The following is a 19,871-nucleotide window of genomic DNA, read 5'->3' as shown; positions in this document are numbered from 1 at the left end:
TCGGGGCTGGGGATGCTGCCGTGCCACGGGATGCAGGACACAGTGGCTGCAGGTCCATCCCCTCTTGCACCCAGGACCGGTCCCTCTATTGCGATATAACCCTGACGTGCCTGGCAAGGGGCAGAATAAATGCATAAAGTTCTGAATTGGCTTCGTAAGAAAAAAACTGAGAGTTTATTCCAACTCTGCAATGTGCTGTATTTATTGAGGCTTAGCCCTGCTGGCCAACATTTTGTACAAGCATTTAAATAGCAGAGAATTAAAGAAAATGTTAATCAAATCTCTCGTTCCTGTACACTACACTGACGATAACAGCCTTCTATGCTTTCCTCTGGCTTTTGGCAGCTGTTTGTTCAGGAAATATCCCATATGTAGTGCTGAGAAGCGAATGCAAGGAAGATTCATTTTTCATTACCGGGTGCTTATGTAAGACAAAGGAATCTTAATGAGGAAGAGCTCATTTCGCTGATCTCATTTTTATTACCTTACCAGTCTCATCGTCTATTTGTTTGCATTTCACATAGCCTCCTCTCCATTATTTCCATCTTTGATCAGCTGAAGCCAAACACGGCTACAACACTAGGATTTGCAATTTGCTTTTTCATGACCCCCAGGACAGAGGGAGATTGTCACACTGTCTCCAGGTCTAGGTACAAACTGTCTCTCACAATGGTCACAGTCAGTCCACTAAGTTATTTTTTTTAATCCCCAAGCCTACATACCTGCCCTTTTATTAAAAATCCAGTGTATTTCAGCTCAGAAACATGATATTAGCCATAAGTTCTGATTTGCTGCCATTCATTGATGATTAGAGCTGGGTTATTTGGCCCAAAGACCACTGAGAAATTACTTTTCTGATGGGTGCTGGGGTGCAGGGTCTGAGCGAGCTGGGCCAGCTGCTCTCTCCCTCACAGCCCATTAGCATTACCGTCAAAAATTAACATATTTTATATTAGAACTGTATAAATGCATACTGTTTCCTCAGCAGCGAAAGGCGAGCATATGGCATACAAATCCTCAAATAGGCTGCATCGCCTCTTTAAATTATCTCTAGAGAATACATCAAGGGATATTATACCGCTTGAAGCATGTTTTTGATGTAGCAACTTTCATTTAGCATTTCACTGATCCTGGCGTGGCAGTGACTGCTTTCCTTGATTTGATATTTTGACCTTAAATACCATGGGTCCCCCCAAGCTCCGTTCTGCACGTCCCAAAAGGAGCACAGCCCAGGCGCCACCATCCCTGTGTCTGCAGCACCCACAGAACAAACACCAGAGAGCATGTGGGAGCCCCCAGGGATGCGCAGCGGTTGGGGTTGCTCAGCTCTACAAAGGGAGTTACGGGGTTCACCTGCCATGTATGTCCCCCCATTCAAGGGGCTGTGGGCAGGGATGCAGGCAGGGATGCAGCCATGCAGAGGCTGGTGACAGGATGGCAGCTGCTGGGGCTGGCAGCTCTGCCTGCTGTCCTTGTCACCCGACAGGGCAGGGTGCCCATGGCTACTTTTCTGTGCCCAAATGCTGGGAAACTGGTGCTGCCTGCTCCTGCCTCTCGTGCTTTTTAAAAACAAAGAAAACACAGGAGGGTTTAGAACACCTTTGTGGTGGCTTGCTGCTGCTGCAAGATATTTTTCTATCCTCCATGCATCCGCAAGATGCTGGAGCTGGCACCAAGCACCTGTGGTTTCCCCAGAGGAAACCTCCAGACGTACCCCATGCAGGTGCTACCACGGAGGTGGCCGTGCCCAGGATGGGCAGGGGTCCCTTACCTCGGTCCTTGGGTGCTGCGGCTGCCGACAGACTGTGCCGAGATGCTCCCGGCCACGCTGGTACCCGTCGGGGATGACCAGCCCGCAGATGACCCCGGCCAGGACACGATGCTCTCTGCAGGCTCCAGACTGAGTGTAGAGCCGACACTGGAGCGAGTGTCCCTGTGGAAAGAGGAGAGACCCCATTAGGTTGTGTGGGCAGGAGGGCTGGCAGCACCGGGCACAGTCCCGGAGGAGGTGTGGGGGTGAACGGGGGGCTCTGCTCTGGCTGCTCTGTGACACTGGCACAGGTCTCATAAAACAAACCTTCCCAAGCAACGCACTCCTTTGCCGCTGACATCCACTATTTCCCTCATACTTTATCATTGCCCTGTGGACGTGGGCAGGAAAACCCCACTGCTGCCTGTGCTGCCCTGGGAGCGGAGCTGCCTGCACTCCATCACAGCGACAGGTGCTGCTGCAGCGGGTGTTGCATTTGCACCGGCAGCACACCGCACCAGCCGAGGGCAGGGAGCAGAAGCACCGTTTTTCCTGCACATACAGCTGTGGCCATCCCTGCCGGAAAGCACTTCTCACCTCCTGCTGATGTGTCAATTGTATTGAAAATCGCTTCTGGTTTATGAAGTAGCGAATTTCTGAGCTCATAGTTTCTACTTCACCCTTCCCTGGTTTAATCGCTACAGACATAAAAACTCTTCTCATGGCATGGTGACAAGGACATCTCTGCTTTTCTTTTTTAAATGCATTTATCTACTTTATGTTAATTTGTCATTATGCCACTTTAGTGGTGTAGCAGAGGGGAAAGTTGGGGGACTGCAGAAAAAGACCTGAAAAAGTCAATGGAATTTTTTTCCCTTTTTTACCTAGTAAAACCCTCTACCCAAACTATGTAGCTTCACTGGTTCCTCCACTCCCCCAGCTCCTGGGGCTGAGTAAAGGGCAGGAATTTCAATCTATAAATCCAGGACTGGTGCACATCACACTGCTAGGGACAGGAGGCTGCTCTGTGCAGGAGACTATTTCCACCCTTTTTTGTTTGGTGTGATTTTAAGAGTGATGCTTTTTCATTAATCCTTTCATTAACATCAAGTTCTGTGTTCATAAACACGTGCCGCCACAGCAAAAACACGTGAAGGATGCACACATGTGCAGCCTCAACAACCCTGGCATCACCATTGTTGGTGCAGCATCCTCCCACCCCGCAACACAATGAGCCCACCCCGCCGTAGCCCCACAGACCTCCAAGACCCCCACAGCCCTCGCCTCACCTCTCGGCATCGCTCTCTTCTCCAGGGCGCAGCTCCTCCAGGGCCAGCTGCAGATGGGCGATGCGGCGGATGGAGGTCCCCAGGTCGGTCTGCAGCCCCTGCCGCACGGCGGCCAGCTCCGCCAGCTGCTGCTCCTGCGGGGATGGCACCGAGTCAGCCCTGCATCCCCCCGGGGCACCTCAAAACACGGGGTCTGCTGAAGCACCCCCCGCCCCGTGCCCGGCCGGGGCTGCTGCACCCCGCTGCACGTGTGATGGCTTGTAAAATGTAAACTGCATCCTACACAAGGAGAAAAAGAATCTGAACCCCTTTGTGACCAGACAACATCCCCCACAATGGAAGAAGGCTCAAACATGAAACAAAAATCCCACAGACAGTGCAGAACATAAGAATCCACCAGCAATTATTGCACGGAAACTGAGCTGAACTCTGGGGAGGGGAGGGTGACCCTGGTTTTAGGGACGCGGCCACACTAGGATCATCAGGCCTAGGATCAAACAGCCTTCCCGGTGATAATCAGTAGAGAGTAATGCTCTCTTGATCCAGCCAGACCAGTGTGGGGGAAGCACAGATGTGGCTCAGCCCAACATAGAATATAAAACCTGGACAAGTAATAAAACAAACTTTGTAGAGAGAAACGTGTTCAATCTGGCTCCAACCCCCCACATTCCTTCCCGGGAGTGAGGGATGCCCTAGAAAACACAGAAACTCAGTTCATAATTTAAACCACAGGGAGGAAAAGTTAGATGAGCAGCACAACCCAGATGCCTCCACGGATGCGGCACAGCCTGCAGTCAGCCAGCCTCACGGCACACCGAGGACGCCGACCCGGCGCTGCCACCGCTGTGGCTGAGCAGCACTGTCCCCATCGGATCCCGAGTCCTTTCAGCCAGGAAGGAAATCTTTGTGCTGTTTTCTAAACCGTCACACAACAGAGAAGGAGACAGAGCACGAGCTGCAAATTCAACGTGATTGAAGCTGCCAGCTGTAAAATTGCCATCTCGGTGGTGACAAGGTGAGAGATGATTTGCAGCGCGGGCTGCGACAGGCCGGGGCGCAGGAGCCGGCAGACTGTCACAGTAAATAATGGAAGCCCTGGGATCACCGGGCACATGGGCCTGGGGGGAAGAGCATTTCAGTTTATCAAAACATGCAAAGAAATACCCCAGTTTGGGTTGCACGGCATCACAGTGGCTTCTGGAAACAGGTTGCTATTGGTAAAAACCTGAACACTGCCAAGTAGCTTTCTGAAACTCAGCACTGCCAAGCCCTTTGCTGTCCTCCTGGCTGGGGCAAACGCAGAGGGTGGAAAGGACCCGTCTTGTTACAGAACCTGCTCTGAGTCGCATGGGGACGGCCCATTGCCCAGCAGCAGAGATGCTCCCACGCCGGGGGCTTGGGAAGGGGCACACAGGGAAACACTCACTCCAGAGAGGAGAAAAGCCCAAGGGCAGAAATGCCCAAGCCCCGCCTGGCTATGTGCCTGTATTCAGCTCTTTGTGACTCCAAGACCAGGCAGTGAAATAACCACTAGATAAAAAGCTCAGCCCTTCAAACCGACTGATAAGAGTCTCTATTGAACTAGTTCCTCGGCTCCAGGATATGGTGCAAATTGAATATAGTTCACTGTTTGCATTTAATTCCTTTTTTCCATTCTGCTGTTATTAACCTGACAGTGACTGGCAGGGAGGCAGCTGGGCACACAGCAGCGCACACCCCTCAGCACCCTGGCCCTGAACAAACTTCGGGGACCACACGGCCGTGGGCTCTACGCACTGTAGGTAACCTTGAATGTAAGCCTGAAAATCCCTCTTTCTTAATGAGAGCTGACACTGCTCAAGCACAGTGATGCTGCTAAAAGAGACTCCTTCCAGCGAAGGGACTGTCATCGGCATCACCCCAGGGATGTGGGCAGGTTGAACGCAGAGGAAAGCACTGGCTACGTCCAGGGAATAACCTGCTCCACGACTCGCACCAGCCTCTGCGGAAAGGGAATGTCAGCTCTCGGGGTTCAGCCGCTACTGTAAAGAGAAATCTGGTGATATGAACCTGCAGCAAGATGTGGGGAAAAGAAATGGTCCCTCTTAGTTCCTGTTCCTGCCTTCTAACTGGGGTTCAGCTCATCCACAGCTCTGGGGATGCTGCAGCCAGGAGGAGGAACAGCTACAGCCGGGCCAGGGGCACAGCAAGGGAAAATGCCGCAAGTAAATGTGCTGCTCGGCATTTTGGGCTCAAATCAGTGCAAAATCACAGACAGCTGCCTTGACCAGCACTCTGCTCCTAACGACAGCACTGCGGCGGGGAGGGGGCTGCGAACCCACAGACCCCTCATCCCAGTGCTCGAGCCTGGGGCTCATGCACAGAGGAACTTTGTTTTACTCTGTACTATACAACTGTCTTAATTAAGGGAATACTTATGCCAATATAATTAAATTTCAAATGCAAAAAAAGCTGGGTTTATCATATGAACTGGAAAGAATGGTCCTCACGTCAGGCCACTGTTATCCCAGGGAGCCACTAGGCACCCTTGACACATGTTGTTTCAATCTAAATGTAAATGCAAGAAACATTTTCCTTTTATAATAATACAGTAACTGGTCTGAGCATTTACATCCTCACCCGGGATGAACTGCCGAGTGTTGCTGGCATTTTGTTTCCTCGGAGCAGGAAAGAGAGGGAGGAAATAAAGGGGAAAATACATTTATTGATAACACTCATAACCCGCCTGTTCATGTGGCTCTGCTGAAGCTGCCTGGGCAGCTCCCACCCCTCATCTCCCCAGCTCTCCACATCCCGCCTTTGCTTTCATTGCTCTCTGGAAAAGGATTTCTGAAACCTCTTTTTCTTAAGAGTTTCTTTTTCATCTAATTTTGTCTTGGAAGCATTTGAAGATAAGTTAAAAAGAGCTAAGCAACAACAGTAGTGAAATAATTTATGTGACTATAAAGGATGCCGAGGCAGGCACCACAGAGCATCCACCGCCGCGTCCTCAGCACCGGCTTTTATTTTTGTTTGTGGTTCTGCTGTCAAAACATAACCTTTGCACGCTTCCATCCGCCTGAAGTGAAGTGTAATCTAATTAGTCTAATTTGGATGGCTTCTAGTTGAATAATTTCGTGTACACCTGCAGCATTCATCAATCATTATTATTTTTAATTAAGCAATTAACTTGCAGGTTTTCAGAAAGTTTGAAGTGACAAAATTTCCACAGTTAAGTCTAAAGTGAGACTGGTAAGAGGCTCTTTCTATGCTCACAGACACTGGTGTTACTGGTAATTGGTGTGAGCAGCCACAAGTGCTGCTGATTTCCTCAAGAATTTACTTCTTTAATGGCAGAAATCCCACTCCTGCAGTACAACAGGCCTAACTGGTGTGTACACAGTCAAGTTTTCACTCATAGATCCTCCATCACCCAACCTCACCTCTAAGGACTGGCTCCTTTTGATGATAATTGTCCTTACACTTAGTTAGAGTCATTAGTTTTTAAAGCAAAGAGCCAGTGGGGACAGCAGAGGGTTTGGTTGGGACCCTGCTGGGACCTGCGGCTTTGCTGGGGTGGGAGTGTGGCGATCACACTGGGGCACAAACAGCTTCCACTTCGCTTCTCGAATTCACTGAAAGCACCAAAAAAATCTTTAAAGCTTGCAAATGAAAAAAAAAACCTAGAGCTCAGGCTGTAATGTGGTACAACATACTGGATCGTGGGGCAATCACAGGGCTGCATTCCAAAGGAGATCTGCCACCGTGAAAACCAGAAAGAAAGGTTCTTTACACTGTGACTCTCACCTTTAAAAACCAACAACCAAAGCTGTGAAGACTGTCTTCACACCTGTACTTCCATTTTCAGTAAAAATAGTTAATTATTATGCTGATGGTTTTCACAGCTTCATTAAACAGACCTGATTTTAAGAGAACACTTGAAAGGAAACCTCCCCCCCCATGCTAGTGATGGACCAGCATCTCCAGAGCACCCCAGCCATGAGCTGTGCTCAGCACCCAGCCCCATCCTGCCCTAACAACAGCATCAGGAAGGAAGTCCCAGCCGCAGTGACAGTAGCTTGTCACCCACCCCCCAGCCCCCGCCTGGTCCCAGCCCCAGCTCCATCCTCCCTGCAGCGGCACACAGGGATGCTCGTGTCAGGACAAGCACTCACGCGTGTGCGCACACAATGAGCGAAGGGACCGGGATTGTTTCTAAGCTCCCCAGGATTGACTCTAAGCTATAAATCCACCTCTCGCTTCTCACTAGGACTCAGTTTCTGCCGTGGCCCCAGGGTCTCGCCTGTCAAGCTCTGGGTGAGGAACGAGATGCTGCTGCGGGCCAGGATCCAGATTGTATCAGAAAAGGAGCTACAGCTCCACGGAGAAAATTCAGTACATGCAACAGGAGCGAAGAGAGATGCAACCAGGGCCAAGTGCTGCCCCCGCCGATAGAAAACATGCCTCCCTCGCTGCGATGACACGGGGCTTGGAGGGTGTTCAAAACCCATTCTTCTTACAAAATTCATCAAGCAGAGCCATCTGCCTGGCAGCCAGCTCCCCAGCTCCCAGCCCTGCCTCTCACTGGGTTTTCCCTGCTGCGGGTGAACGGCAGGAACCTGCCTCCTCCCAACTGCCCAAAGCTGCAGCCGAAACAAGGGAGGGGTGAAAATACCTGTGCTCAGCCTGGCTGAAGGTGCGGGGATGGTGGGACAGGATCTTCAAGAGCCTCCACCACTGATAAACATGAGCTGTGAGAATAAAATACCTTGTACATAGGCACCAGCTCTTACGAGCCCAGGAAACAAGAGAGGACTTCTAACCCAACATGTACAATGAATTCATCCCTTTGATGCATTGCTTACACCCTGACAGTGTGTGGCAAGTCCACAACCTTGCAACTGTTTATTAAATACATTTAAAAAAATATTGTTAGGTGCAGACCATGACTTAAGTAATGTTAAGTGAATAATTCATGCAGTATTTATAATTGATGGGGGATTTAACAGGAGCAGAGTCATAAGTGGCTTTCTATTAACTATTGATGCTCTCCACCAGCGGCTCAACAGCAGGGCTGGGCTCTGTGATCACAGCTCTCCCGTGATGTTTTATTTAAGTGCTGTTAAGAGCACACGGGCCGGGGGAATGTCCCTGCTCCCGGGAACACCACGGCAGCTCCCAGGGGCTCGGAGACCTCTGGTTCCCACAGATCAATTGCCTGACCAGCTCAGACCAGCCCCGGGGTTCTGTGACATTCCTTGGGGGAGTCACCCTGACCCCTGCAACAGGTGTCACAGAACCCCAAATGTCTGGGTGCTCCTCAGTATTGGCTTGCGAGTTTGTGTGTTTATGGGGTTTTGTGTCTTATTCCAGGGAGGTGCCTCTAAAATCCCTTCCAGACTTCTTCACAAACTTCATTTGTGAGAACAGAGGCATGCTAAGGAGGCTGAGTCTCTTGCTACATCCATCATCCACATCCCCATATGAAACATTCAAAAAGCTTCTAAAAATACATGCACAAATACAAAAATACAGTTAAAAGAACCCACTCGTATCCTAACAGCGCAACTGTGTTCCAAAACACCACATTTCTAACAAAGCTGCAATAAACACAGTTATCACAGCAGCTGAAGCCACATCTCGCTCGGCACCACGGGGGGCAGCAGCAGCTGGCCCTGGGGCATCCCGGCTGCACCCAGCAAAGCCTCTGCTTTTAAAATCTCAGGACTCTGGAGAGTATTGATGGCTGCACAACTCTGACCCAGCCAGGAGACCCATTTTGTGCCCAGGGAGGGTGACCCAGCAGTCTGAGCTGCACCCAAGCACAGAGATCCAGGCTGGCAGAGCAAAGACAAAGCCTGTTCACAGCACAGGCAGGGGATACGGAATAATTCACACTAAAGCCCCATTCCCTTCAGACAGGCTGGCAAACTCGGGGCAAAATAAATACTGAAATCTCCTTGATTGTTAAATAAAAGATTATTGATAAAATAACTGCTTCTAATGTGGCTCTGCTGCCAGCAGAAATGCAATATCTTTCAATTACTGCTTGGGAGCAAGGCTTTCCTTTTGTTTACTGGAAAAAAAAAACCCACAACATGAAAAAAGATGCTCATAGAGGATTTTAAAATGAAGTAAATCTATTTTTGCCATACTCCTAATGCGGTTGGGGCTTTGTGCACTCAGAGCAGGTTTGCTGCTTGTCGGCACCGTCGGACACGCGGCCATGCCACAGGGAGGTTGTTTGGTCATGAGTGTAATGAGGAGCTGGTGCTTGAGCTGAGCCCTGGCACCATGAGCTGGGTTTGGGCAGGTGGGGGCTGGCGGGAGGACGGGGCATACCCCTGGTGCCAGAGGAGCACACGGCACCGCTGCGGTTCTGCAGTAAAACCAGGAGCTGCAGGAATGACCCATGCAACTACTCAGCATTTTGCAGAGCTGATAGTGAACTGCAAACCAGCCAGCTCCATCTCCAAACACAGGCAAACAAAGAACAATGCAGAACACCACTTTTCTGGGACTTTCAAATCAATCGGCAGGTTACGGGGAGGTGACCTGCTGCAGCAAACCCCTCCAAGGCCCTGGGGCTGCGCAAGCCTGGGGGGCAGCACCCCCTTACCAGCTCCACGCGCCGGCGGCTGGACTCCAGCTCCCTCTGCACCAGCTCGTCCATCTCAGCCTTCATGTCCTCCATCCTCCTCTGGTAGTACCGGCTGCTCTCCTTCTCCCGTGCCTCCGACTCGGCTGCCTTCTCCAGCTCCTCACCCATCTTTATGATGCTGTCCCGCAAGCGCAGCACCAGCACCTGGGGAAGAGGTGAGGAGGACACAAGGTGAAGCGAGGGAGATGGAAGTGAGGAATTCCAAAGCTCTTCATGAGCATCAGCCATGTGGAGAGCTCTCCCTCCCTGACCCATTCCGCAGAGCTGGTCACTATTATCAAGCATCACCCTGAAAACTTGCGAGTGGCAGCGGTTGCCTGCAGCAGGTGAGGATCCCAGTGCCCAGCCCTGCAGCCACTACGACAGGCAGTGTCACCCCCCAGGGCCACACCGGGTCCCCCAGGGCTCCCACACAGCCAACTGCTGCTTTGGGGGCACAAGACCATTTTCCTTTGCCCCTGGGGTGGACATAATTGGGTGGCACAACTTGGGGAAGAAGTGACAGCAAAAATATATCCCAGGGCACCAGCAGACATGCTGATTAACAAGGACAGTGAAATACTGTGGTTGAGCCCAATATCCTGGTGATGCCAGAGCAGAGGGATGCTCATGAGAGAGGTGCTGTGATGGATGTCAGCACACACCACACTCTGTCCAGAGGAAGAGAATGTATATTCCTGGACCCAGTGTTGGCTTGCAATAAACACCACACTAAAGCATGTTTACATATGGTAGTGGCATGAACTATACAGGCTGCGCACAAGCACAGGAAAGCTGCCTGAAGACCCCATCTGTCCCCCCCACCCCTTCCCAGGTTCTTCCTCCCCACAAAGCCAAGGCGGTGCCATCACTGCATCTGCCTTTTGCAAGCAAACTGCACCTCTCCAGATCCCACGTCCCCTCCGTGAGCGGTGGCAACCTGGTACCTCAAAGCGCCTCATCTGCACAGCCTGGAAGTCCAGCTGGCTCTCCAGGTCGCGGATGCGGGCTTCCTGCCGGCTGACGATGGAGCGCTCGGCCGGGCTCTGCTCCAGCTGCGCTGCCTTTGTCTGCGCTGCCTGCAGCTGGGGAGGACGGGTTGCGTTAGCACCTGACCATGCAAGCACCTCCTGGTCCTGGCCCCAGGTCCCCCACCCATTCCTCTCCTTGGTGGGATGCGCACCAAGGACCTCTCACAGCTCCTGGGACACAGGAATATGTGCAGGACCTGGCTGGAGCCACCAGGCACTATGGAAAAGCACCACCTTTGGGTTCCTGAAGGACTTCAACATAATAAATGCACGACGTTAACATGTATTTTTGAATGTAAAACGTGCCAGCAAGATGACACATGCCTGGGTCTCTTTTGCTTTTCTCTTCTCAGAAAACTCTGAGGACAGCAGGCGTAAAAATCCACAGTTTACCCATGTTGAAAGCTGTTTGCACCAAGTTGTTTCTTCAGCTGTTACAGCAAAATCTCCAGAGCAAATGCCCTTTTAGCAATCCTGGTACAAGTTTGATTCAGATTTTGTGTTTGTCCTAGAAGTACGGAAATTTGCCTTCTTTTATCTGGCCTATCTCTGAAGCACCACCCGCTCCGCCTGGGCGAGACCAACTCCTGCTTCTGATTCCTGGGCAGCTTAGCTACGCTCCAATAAAGCACTTCAGCTAATGAGATTACTTGTGTGATACTCGGGGCGGGGTGCAGCCGCAGAGGGGAGGATGTGCAGCCCCCGCTCCAGGTCAGCCCCGTCCCAGCACCAGCAGCTTGGGCAGGGAGGTGGGAGAAGAGGGGTTCCCACCCCAAAGCCTGACCAAGGACAGCTTTCTCCAGCCCAAGGCCATTGCCGCAGAGTTCCCAGACCACCCTGGCCTCATCCTGCCCGCGGGTGAGACCTGGCGGGCATGCAGCCAGAGGCTTTGGCACCACGCTGCTCTTGGAAACGCAAATGTCAGGAAAAGGAGAGGAACCTGAGTGTTTCATAAAGGTTTTGCACTCCCGGAATGGAGACTTGTTGTGATTTCAGCCAAGAACGACTGGCACTGGGATGTCAGAGGAGGGCGATGGCTCTTGCTCCTCAGCTCTGGGTGCAATGAGCTGGGCAGGAATTACCTTCTCCTGAAGGCTCTGCTTTTCTTTCTTCACATCCTCCAGCTGCATCTGCAGGTCCCGGATCTGGGTGATATCTGTCGCCGACTGCAGAGAGAGAAATCCCAGGGTGGCACAGAGCTGAGGGCTTGGAGCGGAGGGAGCACACCGCGAGGAGCGCGAGGCCGAACGCTGGCTGGTGCCTGCACCTCCCACCACTGAAACAGCCAGGACTGAAGGCGCTTAATTTTCCCAACTCAATGCAACTTTCCTAATTTTTGAAACAAGTGGTTGTAGATCAGGACAGAAACCATGTTGTCAAGGTCATTTCTGTCCTCAGGGTCCTTTCAGATACAGACTCCCAGCTCCATCATACCATGGCAAGGGGCACCAGGCTGGGAACTGTCAGTCCCACCAGCCCACCCCTGCTCCCCCAGGAGCCTCAGGGTCCCTCAGCTGCAGGTATGATCCTTTGGGAGAGCCTGACTCAGGCTGGGTATTGTGCAGAAAGCCCCAGGGCTGCCTGTCAGTGCTTTTTGACTTCTGCATGAGAAAACAGTGAAAGAAAGAATACAAAGGGATCCAGACAGAGATGCTACGGAATTTTCCAACTATTGAAGCTAAAGCCAAGACACCTCTTGAAAGAAGACTCCAAACTGTGGGTGAGAGGAGCTGGAGCTGTAAGCCATTCCTTCCTATCATTGCCACATCTGCCTCCCAGGGTCCCCAAGTCACTGTGCACCCACGGGGACAGCCGTGTGCCCTTCCAGGGAGGGACATGCCACCAAACTGCCACTGCCCTGGCTCCTACCTGGGCGATCAGAGCCTTGTGCTTTGCCATCAGCTCATTCAGGTCTTCCTGGTCCTCATCAATGCGTTTCAGGAGGTCTGCTCGCTCGTGCTGCAGCTGGTACAGCTGCTCGTCCACCTGCAAAGGACCCATGGGGCTGCTGGCTCACACATCCCATGGGGACAAGCAGCATCCCTTGCGGACACACGGCATCCTTGGGGACATGTTGCCTCCAGCCCCATGCTCACAGTGAGAGAGGCAATGGGAGCCCCAGCAGAGGGGGACTGCGGGATGCTGGGCCCTTTTACTATCCATTGCTGCACCCTTACCCATCCATTAAACAACCCATTGTTCCCCAGGAACCTGGGTGATTTAGTAAGTGCGATGGGTGATTTAGTAAATAAGCTGATTATTGCTGATTTGGTAACTATGCTGGTTACTGCTATCAGACACAAGGAGGCAGGACCACGGTGCCACCCTTCCACCTCCCCAGCCCAGGTCTGTCCCCACACCAGGGTCTTGTTCCTGCTGAGGGTCTCCAGCTCCATCTGCACGTTCTCCAGCTCCAAGGCTGCCGTCTGCTGGGACCTCTGGGCCTCTGCACACTTCGCTTTGCTCTCTTCCAGCTGGGAAAAATTGAGGGAGATCTTAATTAAAGAAGCACTCAGAGTCTGCAGAACCCACATGCTGCCCATGCCATTCACCTTGCTGCACAGCCACATCTATTTACTCTTCGGTCCCAGAGCATTTTCCTCTGCGAACACATACAGAAACTCGACCTTTTAAAATCTGTGCTGCTTTTCAGCCTGCCTGCTGCTGGTTTACAGTGAAAAAGGCTTCCTTGGCAGTGCCTGGCACACCTCAGTGCAGATCCCAGCACCACTGACCGGCCTGCTGAGCACTGAGGCAAGCACCTCGATCTGTGCATCCACCCTCTGTCTTGGCACTGCCGTGGTGAGGCAGAGCTGAGATCATTAATTTGCAAAATTATGTGAATTACATGTAATTCCTGATTAGAGCAATTCATGATTCTGAGTTTGCAAATGGGCTTTTCATGTGCCATAAATTGCATTTGCAAATACACATGCAATATCACATTTATGACTTCTAATTTGCTCTCGGTTTTTAGAGCTCAGCCATTAAGACTACAATGATCTTCAATGGGCTGCAAACATCTGGAAGATGCAGCATAGTCCCAAAAACCTCACACTGCCAGGACGGAGTTTACGTAGGCAGTATTTGAACAACCAGCTCCTTCTTTTGCTCACTTGGGCTTCCTTATTTTCCTTAAGAAAAAGAATACTAACCCCCTCTGCGTGCTGCTCATTTCCCATCCCTGTCCCCTTGCAGAGGATGCAGAGCTCCCAGGGACAACAGGAGCCACTGCACACCATGGCCACAGTTTGAGCATTTTAGGCTATTTTCTCAGGGTTTTCTAATATATATATATCTTTTTTTTACTCTCTCCCTTAAAAGAAAAGGGGTGCTTACAAAGTACTGTAACCGGAATAATCCTCGGCTCATTGCCCTCAACTATTTGGGGTGATGGAGACCTACTTGGAGAAGCCGAGCAGCTAATTTGTTTCCTCAGCGCCTCAGCTGCAGAGGAACGGAAGGTGTTTTTCTCTTAAAGCCAATGATTCTTTTTATACACCTGGTTCGGTGTGATCTCCAAACAGCCGCTGCCCAGCACACCCATTGCCCTCCTCGCCCGGCAGACACAGCTCCCTGTGACCCAGGGACTGGCCAGGCATGGAGGGGACCAGACACTGCCCCTCCAGTGATGAAACCTCTTCCCCTCCATCCCATGGCCAGAACCAGGAGCTTTCTGGTACACATGGAAATGTCAGAGGGTTGTGATCATCAGCCTTCACTTTCCTTCCTAAATTGCACTCCCTTCCTGCTATTTTTTTAACTCCTTAGGTGAGAAAATCTCATCCTCCTGGGACCATCGTTTCCTTCTGCCACCCCTGCACCAACCAAGGAATGAATGGGCAGAAATATTCCTGAACACAGTTGTCTCCAGCTTCAGGGACAGCCAGTGGCTGCTCCCCACGGGAACACAAAGCTCTGCCATGGAGACATTCAGCAGTTTGCATCCTGCAAAGCTGCTATTCAAAATGCTGTTTCTGTGCCCAATCTCAGCCCGTGTCGACGGATTGTCTGGTTGGTCTATTCACATATCTGGAGAGCGGCTCTCACAGCGACACGCACCCTGTTCCTCTTCCACCAGCTGAGAAATAACCTTTGTGTTTGCCTAAAGCTTGGGCAGCCGTTAATGAAATTATATTAGACATGCTGATTGGATTCGCTGCTGGGTTTATGGCCAAGGGCTCTTCTACCTGCCCAGCTCTGGGCTCCTCCAGAGCAACCCCTTCCAAAACCAGTCCTTAGGAATGGCCTTGCCCCTGTCATGATCACACTAAAACTCCAGGCAGTTTAATCAGAGAGAAAAGCATCTCCAGGACCTTTCATTAAATACCAGCTTCCATTTCACTTTGTGTAATGGAATTTTCCCACTTGGGAAGAATAAATTGAAATCCCCCCAAAAATGCATAATGCATGAACTTCTGAACAACGTTAGTTTGCTGTGCCACACCATCTGTTAAATACCTGCATAAAATGGAATGCTTCAGCCTTATTAAGAAACAATGCTATATTTCTAGCCATACGGATTTTGATTAATGGAAATGTAGCATTTTAGCTTTTAGTTTTTATTCTCGAGGAGGTTTGTGGGCTGCTGGTAGGATGTATTGGCTTTTGAGAAAGTCATCATGAATGTCATTAGAAATTGTTTAAATTTAAAGGACGGCATAATTGTGAGGCATTTTTAACGCATGCAGAGTCCCTCCATGGAAGGAGTCTCTCAGCATCGCCCACCACAACGAGCTTGGATGTGGAGTGCAGGGACCTGCCAAACAGCCCCAAATCACCCAGCTAAGGGCACCGCGGCTGGGAAAGAGCCAGGCAAGGACTGTGCATCATCAGCCCCCAACATGGGATTTTCAGGGAACACTGAGAGATTAATTAAGTGCAGCATTACAGCATGAGCTCTATAATGGTTAAGAAAGAACTCATGAGTGGCCATTCCCACTGCCTGCCCTGGCCATTCCCTGTTCTGGCTGACCAGGTGGTGTCACAGACACGGACACAGGCACAGATACAGACATGGACACACCATGGCCATGTCAGGCCGAGCTCACCTTCCCCTTCTGCCCCAGCACAGGTGGGAACAGCTGCTGCTCACAGATGTTATTTATGCAGAACTATTATCATAATTATACACGTATGTTGTTGGATTTGTTCATGCCTCCCGATTAGTTTGTTACCAGGGGAGATGTAGAGTACAGATTAATTAGGGAGCAGTTTTGGAGGACTGGCATCGTTAGCTCAGCCCGGGTTCCCAGCATCGTGCAATGCACAGCCTGAGGATGGACACCCCCATGTCACCACAAGGCAGGGCACCCCATGGGACCCCAGCTTGCCCCAGGCTGGGGATGTCCCTGTCCTGGGGGGCACCAGTGCAGCACCCGCCTACAGTCGCTCACCGGTCACTCAGTGCTGGCTGTGAACTGCACCTAAACCACAGACACGTGCCGTGATCCCGCTCCTGCCTCACAGCATCCCTATGGCAACGCCTCCGCAGCCAATGCTGCTGGAGCACCTCACAGACAGACAGAAAATGTGCCCAACAGAAAGTAATTAACAGGGCTGCGGGGAAAGGAAAAAAATGCTTAAGCACTGTTGGCTTAATTACAGAGACGTGCTCCTCACAAGGAGATCCTCGGCAGTGCAAGAGGCACTTCTCACCCTGGCTGGGGCAGCAGGATGCTTGCACAGCACCGGCTCACCGTGACACTCACACAGCACTGGGTCACCGCAATGCTCACACAGCACTGGGTCACCGCAATGCTCACACAGCGTAGGGTCACTGCAATGCTCACACAGCGTAGGGTCACTGCAATGCTCACACAGCGTAGGGTCACTGCAATGCTCACACAGCACTAGGTCACCGCAGTGCTCACACAGCGTAGGGTCACTGCAATGCTCACACAGCGTAGGGTCACTGCAATGCTCACACAGCGTAGGGTCACTGCAATGCTCACACAGCACTAGGTCACCGCAGTGCTCACACAGCGTAGGGTCACTGCAATGCTCACACAGCGTAGGGTCACTGCAATGCTCACAGAGCGTAGGGTCACTGCAATGCTCACACAGCACTAGGTCACCGCAGTGCTCACACAGCGTAGGGTCACCGCGATGCTCACACAGTGTGGGGTCACCACAATGCTTGCAGAACACGAGGTCACTGCTTGCCCAGCCCACCATTCAAACCAGGAGATCCATACTTCCCTTTGGCCAGGGTGAAGGGTGACGATGCTGGGAGGGGCAGGGGGACACCCACACCCCCGCAGTCACCCACCTGCCTGCGCAGCCGCTCCAGCTCCGCGGCGCTGGCCGCAGGGTCCGCAGGGGCCGCCAGCAGCAGCTGCAGGTCGGCGAGCAGGGCTCGGGTCCGGCGCAGGTCCCGCCGCAGCCGCTTCTCCACATCGAAGTCACGGTGGCCAATCTAGAGTGGGGACAGGAGGTGTGCTGAGCCCTGCCACCCTGCAAAACCCCCATTGGACATTTCCCTCCCGCCCTGAGGCATTTGTTCCCCACACAACGTGGGAACAGAGAAATATTTTGGTTATGCTGAAGTCATGATGCAAGCAGATATTAAATATCTGTGTAGATATTGCAATTTTCCCTCTTTAACAAATAATTTAATAGTTAAAGAAAAGGAAAAAGATAAATTACATAAGCATCAAAACTAGAAGATTCCACCAAAACACTGCATTTTTTCCTCACCAGAAAGCTGTTCCTCTGAAAACATCAGCCCACCCTTGCCCTCCATCAGCCAAATGCCTGCCCAGCAACAACACCTGGAGCCAAAGGGACAGCCTGGCCATAAGACAGGGGACACAGGCGGACAATGAAGGTCCCCAGAGCCACAGCACCCTGTCCTCACAGCCACCAGGGACTGTCACTCCCTGGAAAGCCCCTTGGCCGAGGGGGAGGAGCAGACCCAGAAGTCATGGGTCCAGCATCTGTGTTGAGAACCGGCACAGAAAATACAAAAGTCATTGCATGAAAGAAAAAAAAGCCAGAAAAAACCCTCTGCCCCTTTGGGGAAAAGAATGATGAAGGCAGGAGAGAGTCAGCCCAAAGGGGAAAGAGGAAAAAAAAGGAAAACACTGATGAGGAAAGCTTCGCTAGGAGTTATTTACACATCTCTAATGCGAGGCATCTGGAGTTCTGCCAGCTGCGGAGGGACAAACCTGATGCTGCCGCGGTCACTGGGGAGGCAGGAACCTCTCGTGCATGAACCCCCAGCAGCACTGGTGGAAAATAACACTGGGAGGTTCTGGAGCTCGGCCCTGGGCAGCGGGTGTCAGCACGGTGCCCTGAAGCCTTTCAAAGAAGGGAAGTAGGAAGCACCTTAAAAAATAACACCCTCTACTCTCCCTCTTGAAGCTGAGAGCAACCATGGTTACGAGGATAAAAGAATTAGAAAAACACCAAATAAACAGGGACATGGTTTCAGTGCTTGATTTCAGAGTAATTGAAGTTTTACAGCATTTTCCATTTAGTCTGTTTTCCGTGGTTCTCAAACCCGTTCTCCTATTTTCTGTTCACTGGCTAAAATTAATTGTGCGGATTTGACCTTGTAACCTGGTTTAGAGCTGGCTGGCATTTGTTCGAACCAGAAATCGTTGGCATCTCCATTTCCTTAATTAGTTTTCTGGCTTGGCATTTTTTTTTTTTCCTTTTTAATAAACTGCTCTGAAGCACCCTGTCCACTGTAAATCAGGCAGCATTTACAACCACGCTGCAGCGCGGCAGATCCGCCGTTATCCCTGCCATCCCCACAGACCGCGGCTTGGACGCCGCTCAGCATCGCTTTCCCGCAGCTCAGGGTCTGCCGCCGCAGATGATGGATTTTGTATCGGAACTGGAAGCAGCCGGTGAAGCAGCCGCCACCTCCCACCACTGCAGCCCGGTGCTTTTTAAGTCACAAAGCTGGAATTTCATTTAATAGCTGCTTTCAAGGCTCTGGCTGTATTTGACACTCATTACAGCGATACCCAGACACACTGTGCCACCTCCTGTCCCTGCGGCCGGGTCGGGGGCTGCAGGGCAGTGCCTGGGGACAGTCGCATGGAGGAGAAGGTGCCTTTCCCCGAGAGCCCTGAGCTCCTGCCGCCTCCTCATCCATCCAAGTTCTCCTCTGCTGAGCAAGCGGGACGCGCTGGACCGAGAGGTAGTTATAATAATACCTCGCTTTCTTACAGCAAGATTTATTCTGACAGTTCTCCAAACATTTTCTAAGTCGGGAGAACATTATGGATAAGCCTCGTCAGAACATTTTGTGTCTCCCTGAAATATGCCCAGCACTGCAAAGCTGCACAGCTCCCGGGTTCATCCCGTTTGATGAACACACACAATCACCAAGTCTGCTGAAATGCTGAGATCAAGCTGGCTGGTGCTAATGGCCAGAGGATGCGCTGCTTAATTAACACAACTACAGCTAATCAGCTCCCCCTTTCCTGCACGTGCAGGATCAGTTGCAATGGGATGGGGCTGTGCATGGGCAGGCGGAGGCACTGAACTGGTACAGTCCTCAGCCCTGGCAGCACCATGTCCTCAGGGAAGGGCCAGGCAGGACATCACTTGGTCACCTGGGCTCCTTCAGCAGGAGCTGGTGCGTGACACAGCCCCAGGCCCAGCTGTGCAGTGATGCTGAGCAATACCCAAGCCAATACACGCTGTTCAATGAGGCTGCGTTCAGCCCTGAACCTTCCCATTGAACAGGGAGCAGCTGTCTGTGCTTTTCCCATTCTGTGCACTTCAATCACTGCCACAGACACATTAGAGAGTGAAAAATGATTTGTTCAACAAATGTGTCTGGGACAGAATTCCTCTGCAAAGAGCAGAATCTGATAAACTGCTTTTCTGGGCAGATGGAGCTGCTCCAGCTTTAGTCCTGGCTAGTCCAACTCTCATGAAAAATCCAGCAAAAAACAGATGCCTCCCCCTGCTTAGATAATTCTGTAGAATAGCGAACAGTTCCCCTCCCTGGATCCTTGGTGGGACTGACTGTCTCCTGTCTGATGCCCACAGTCCCAAAACCCCCTGGCAGCGGGTGGCCACTGCAGCACACGCTGCTGTTCCGGTGGGTTGGGAAGAGGTGAGAGACGGGGGAATTGCAGTCGTCTGCACGTGTGTGAACAGCCAAGCTGTCACCCCGTCCGCATTCATGCTCCTTTTTTCACAGGCAGTGTTTTGAGCCA

The 19,871-nt window shown here is 51.6% G+C and overlaps 1 protein-coding gene across 1 annotated transcript in view; it reads right to left on the bottom strand.

Moving 5' to 3' along the window:
- Positions 1-19,871, bottom strand: part of MYO18B (myosin XVIIIB) — a gene marked incomplete at both ends in the record, with an annotated part of 58,167 nt that overhangs the window by 4,617 nt on the left and 33,679 nt on the right. Inside the window, 8 exons of the mRNA XM_080355245.1 lie at positions 1,772-1,933; positions 3,040-3,173; positions 9,638-9,823; positions 10,606-10,743; positions 11,772-11,855; positions 12,559-12,675; positions 13,050-13,163; positions 16,961-17,107. Of these exons, the coding sequence (XP_080211371.1) occupies positions 1,772-1,933; positions 3,040-3,173; positions 9,638-9,823; positions 10,606-10,743; positions 11,772-11,855; positions 12,559-12,675; positions 13,050-13,163; positions 16,961-17,107 (1,082 nt within the window). The remainder of the gene's footprint in view (positions 1-1,771; positions 1,934-3,039; positions 3,174-9,637; positions 9,824-10,605; positions 10,744-11,771; positions 11,856-12,558; positions 12,676-13,049; positions 13,164-16,960; positions 17,108-19,871) is intronic.

The sequence above is a fragment of the Nesoenas mayeri genome, assembly GCF_963082525.1.
Source record: "Nesoenas mayeri genome assembly, chromosome: 17".
NCBI lineage: Eukaryota > Metazoa > Chordata > Aves > Columbiformes > Columbidae > Nesoenas > Nesoenas mayeri.
Note: the sequence above shows the minus strand (reverse complement) of the source record. Positions and strands in the feature narration are given on the sequence as shown.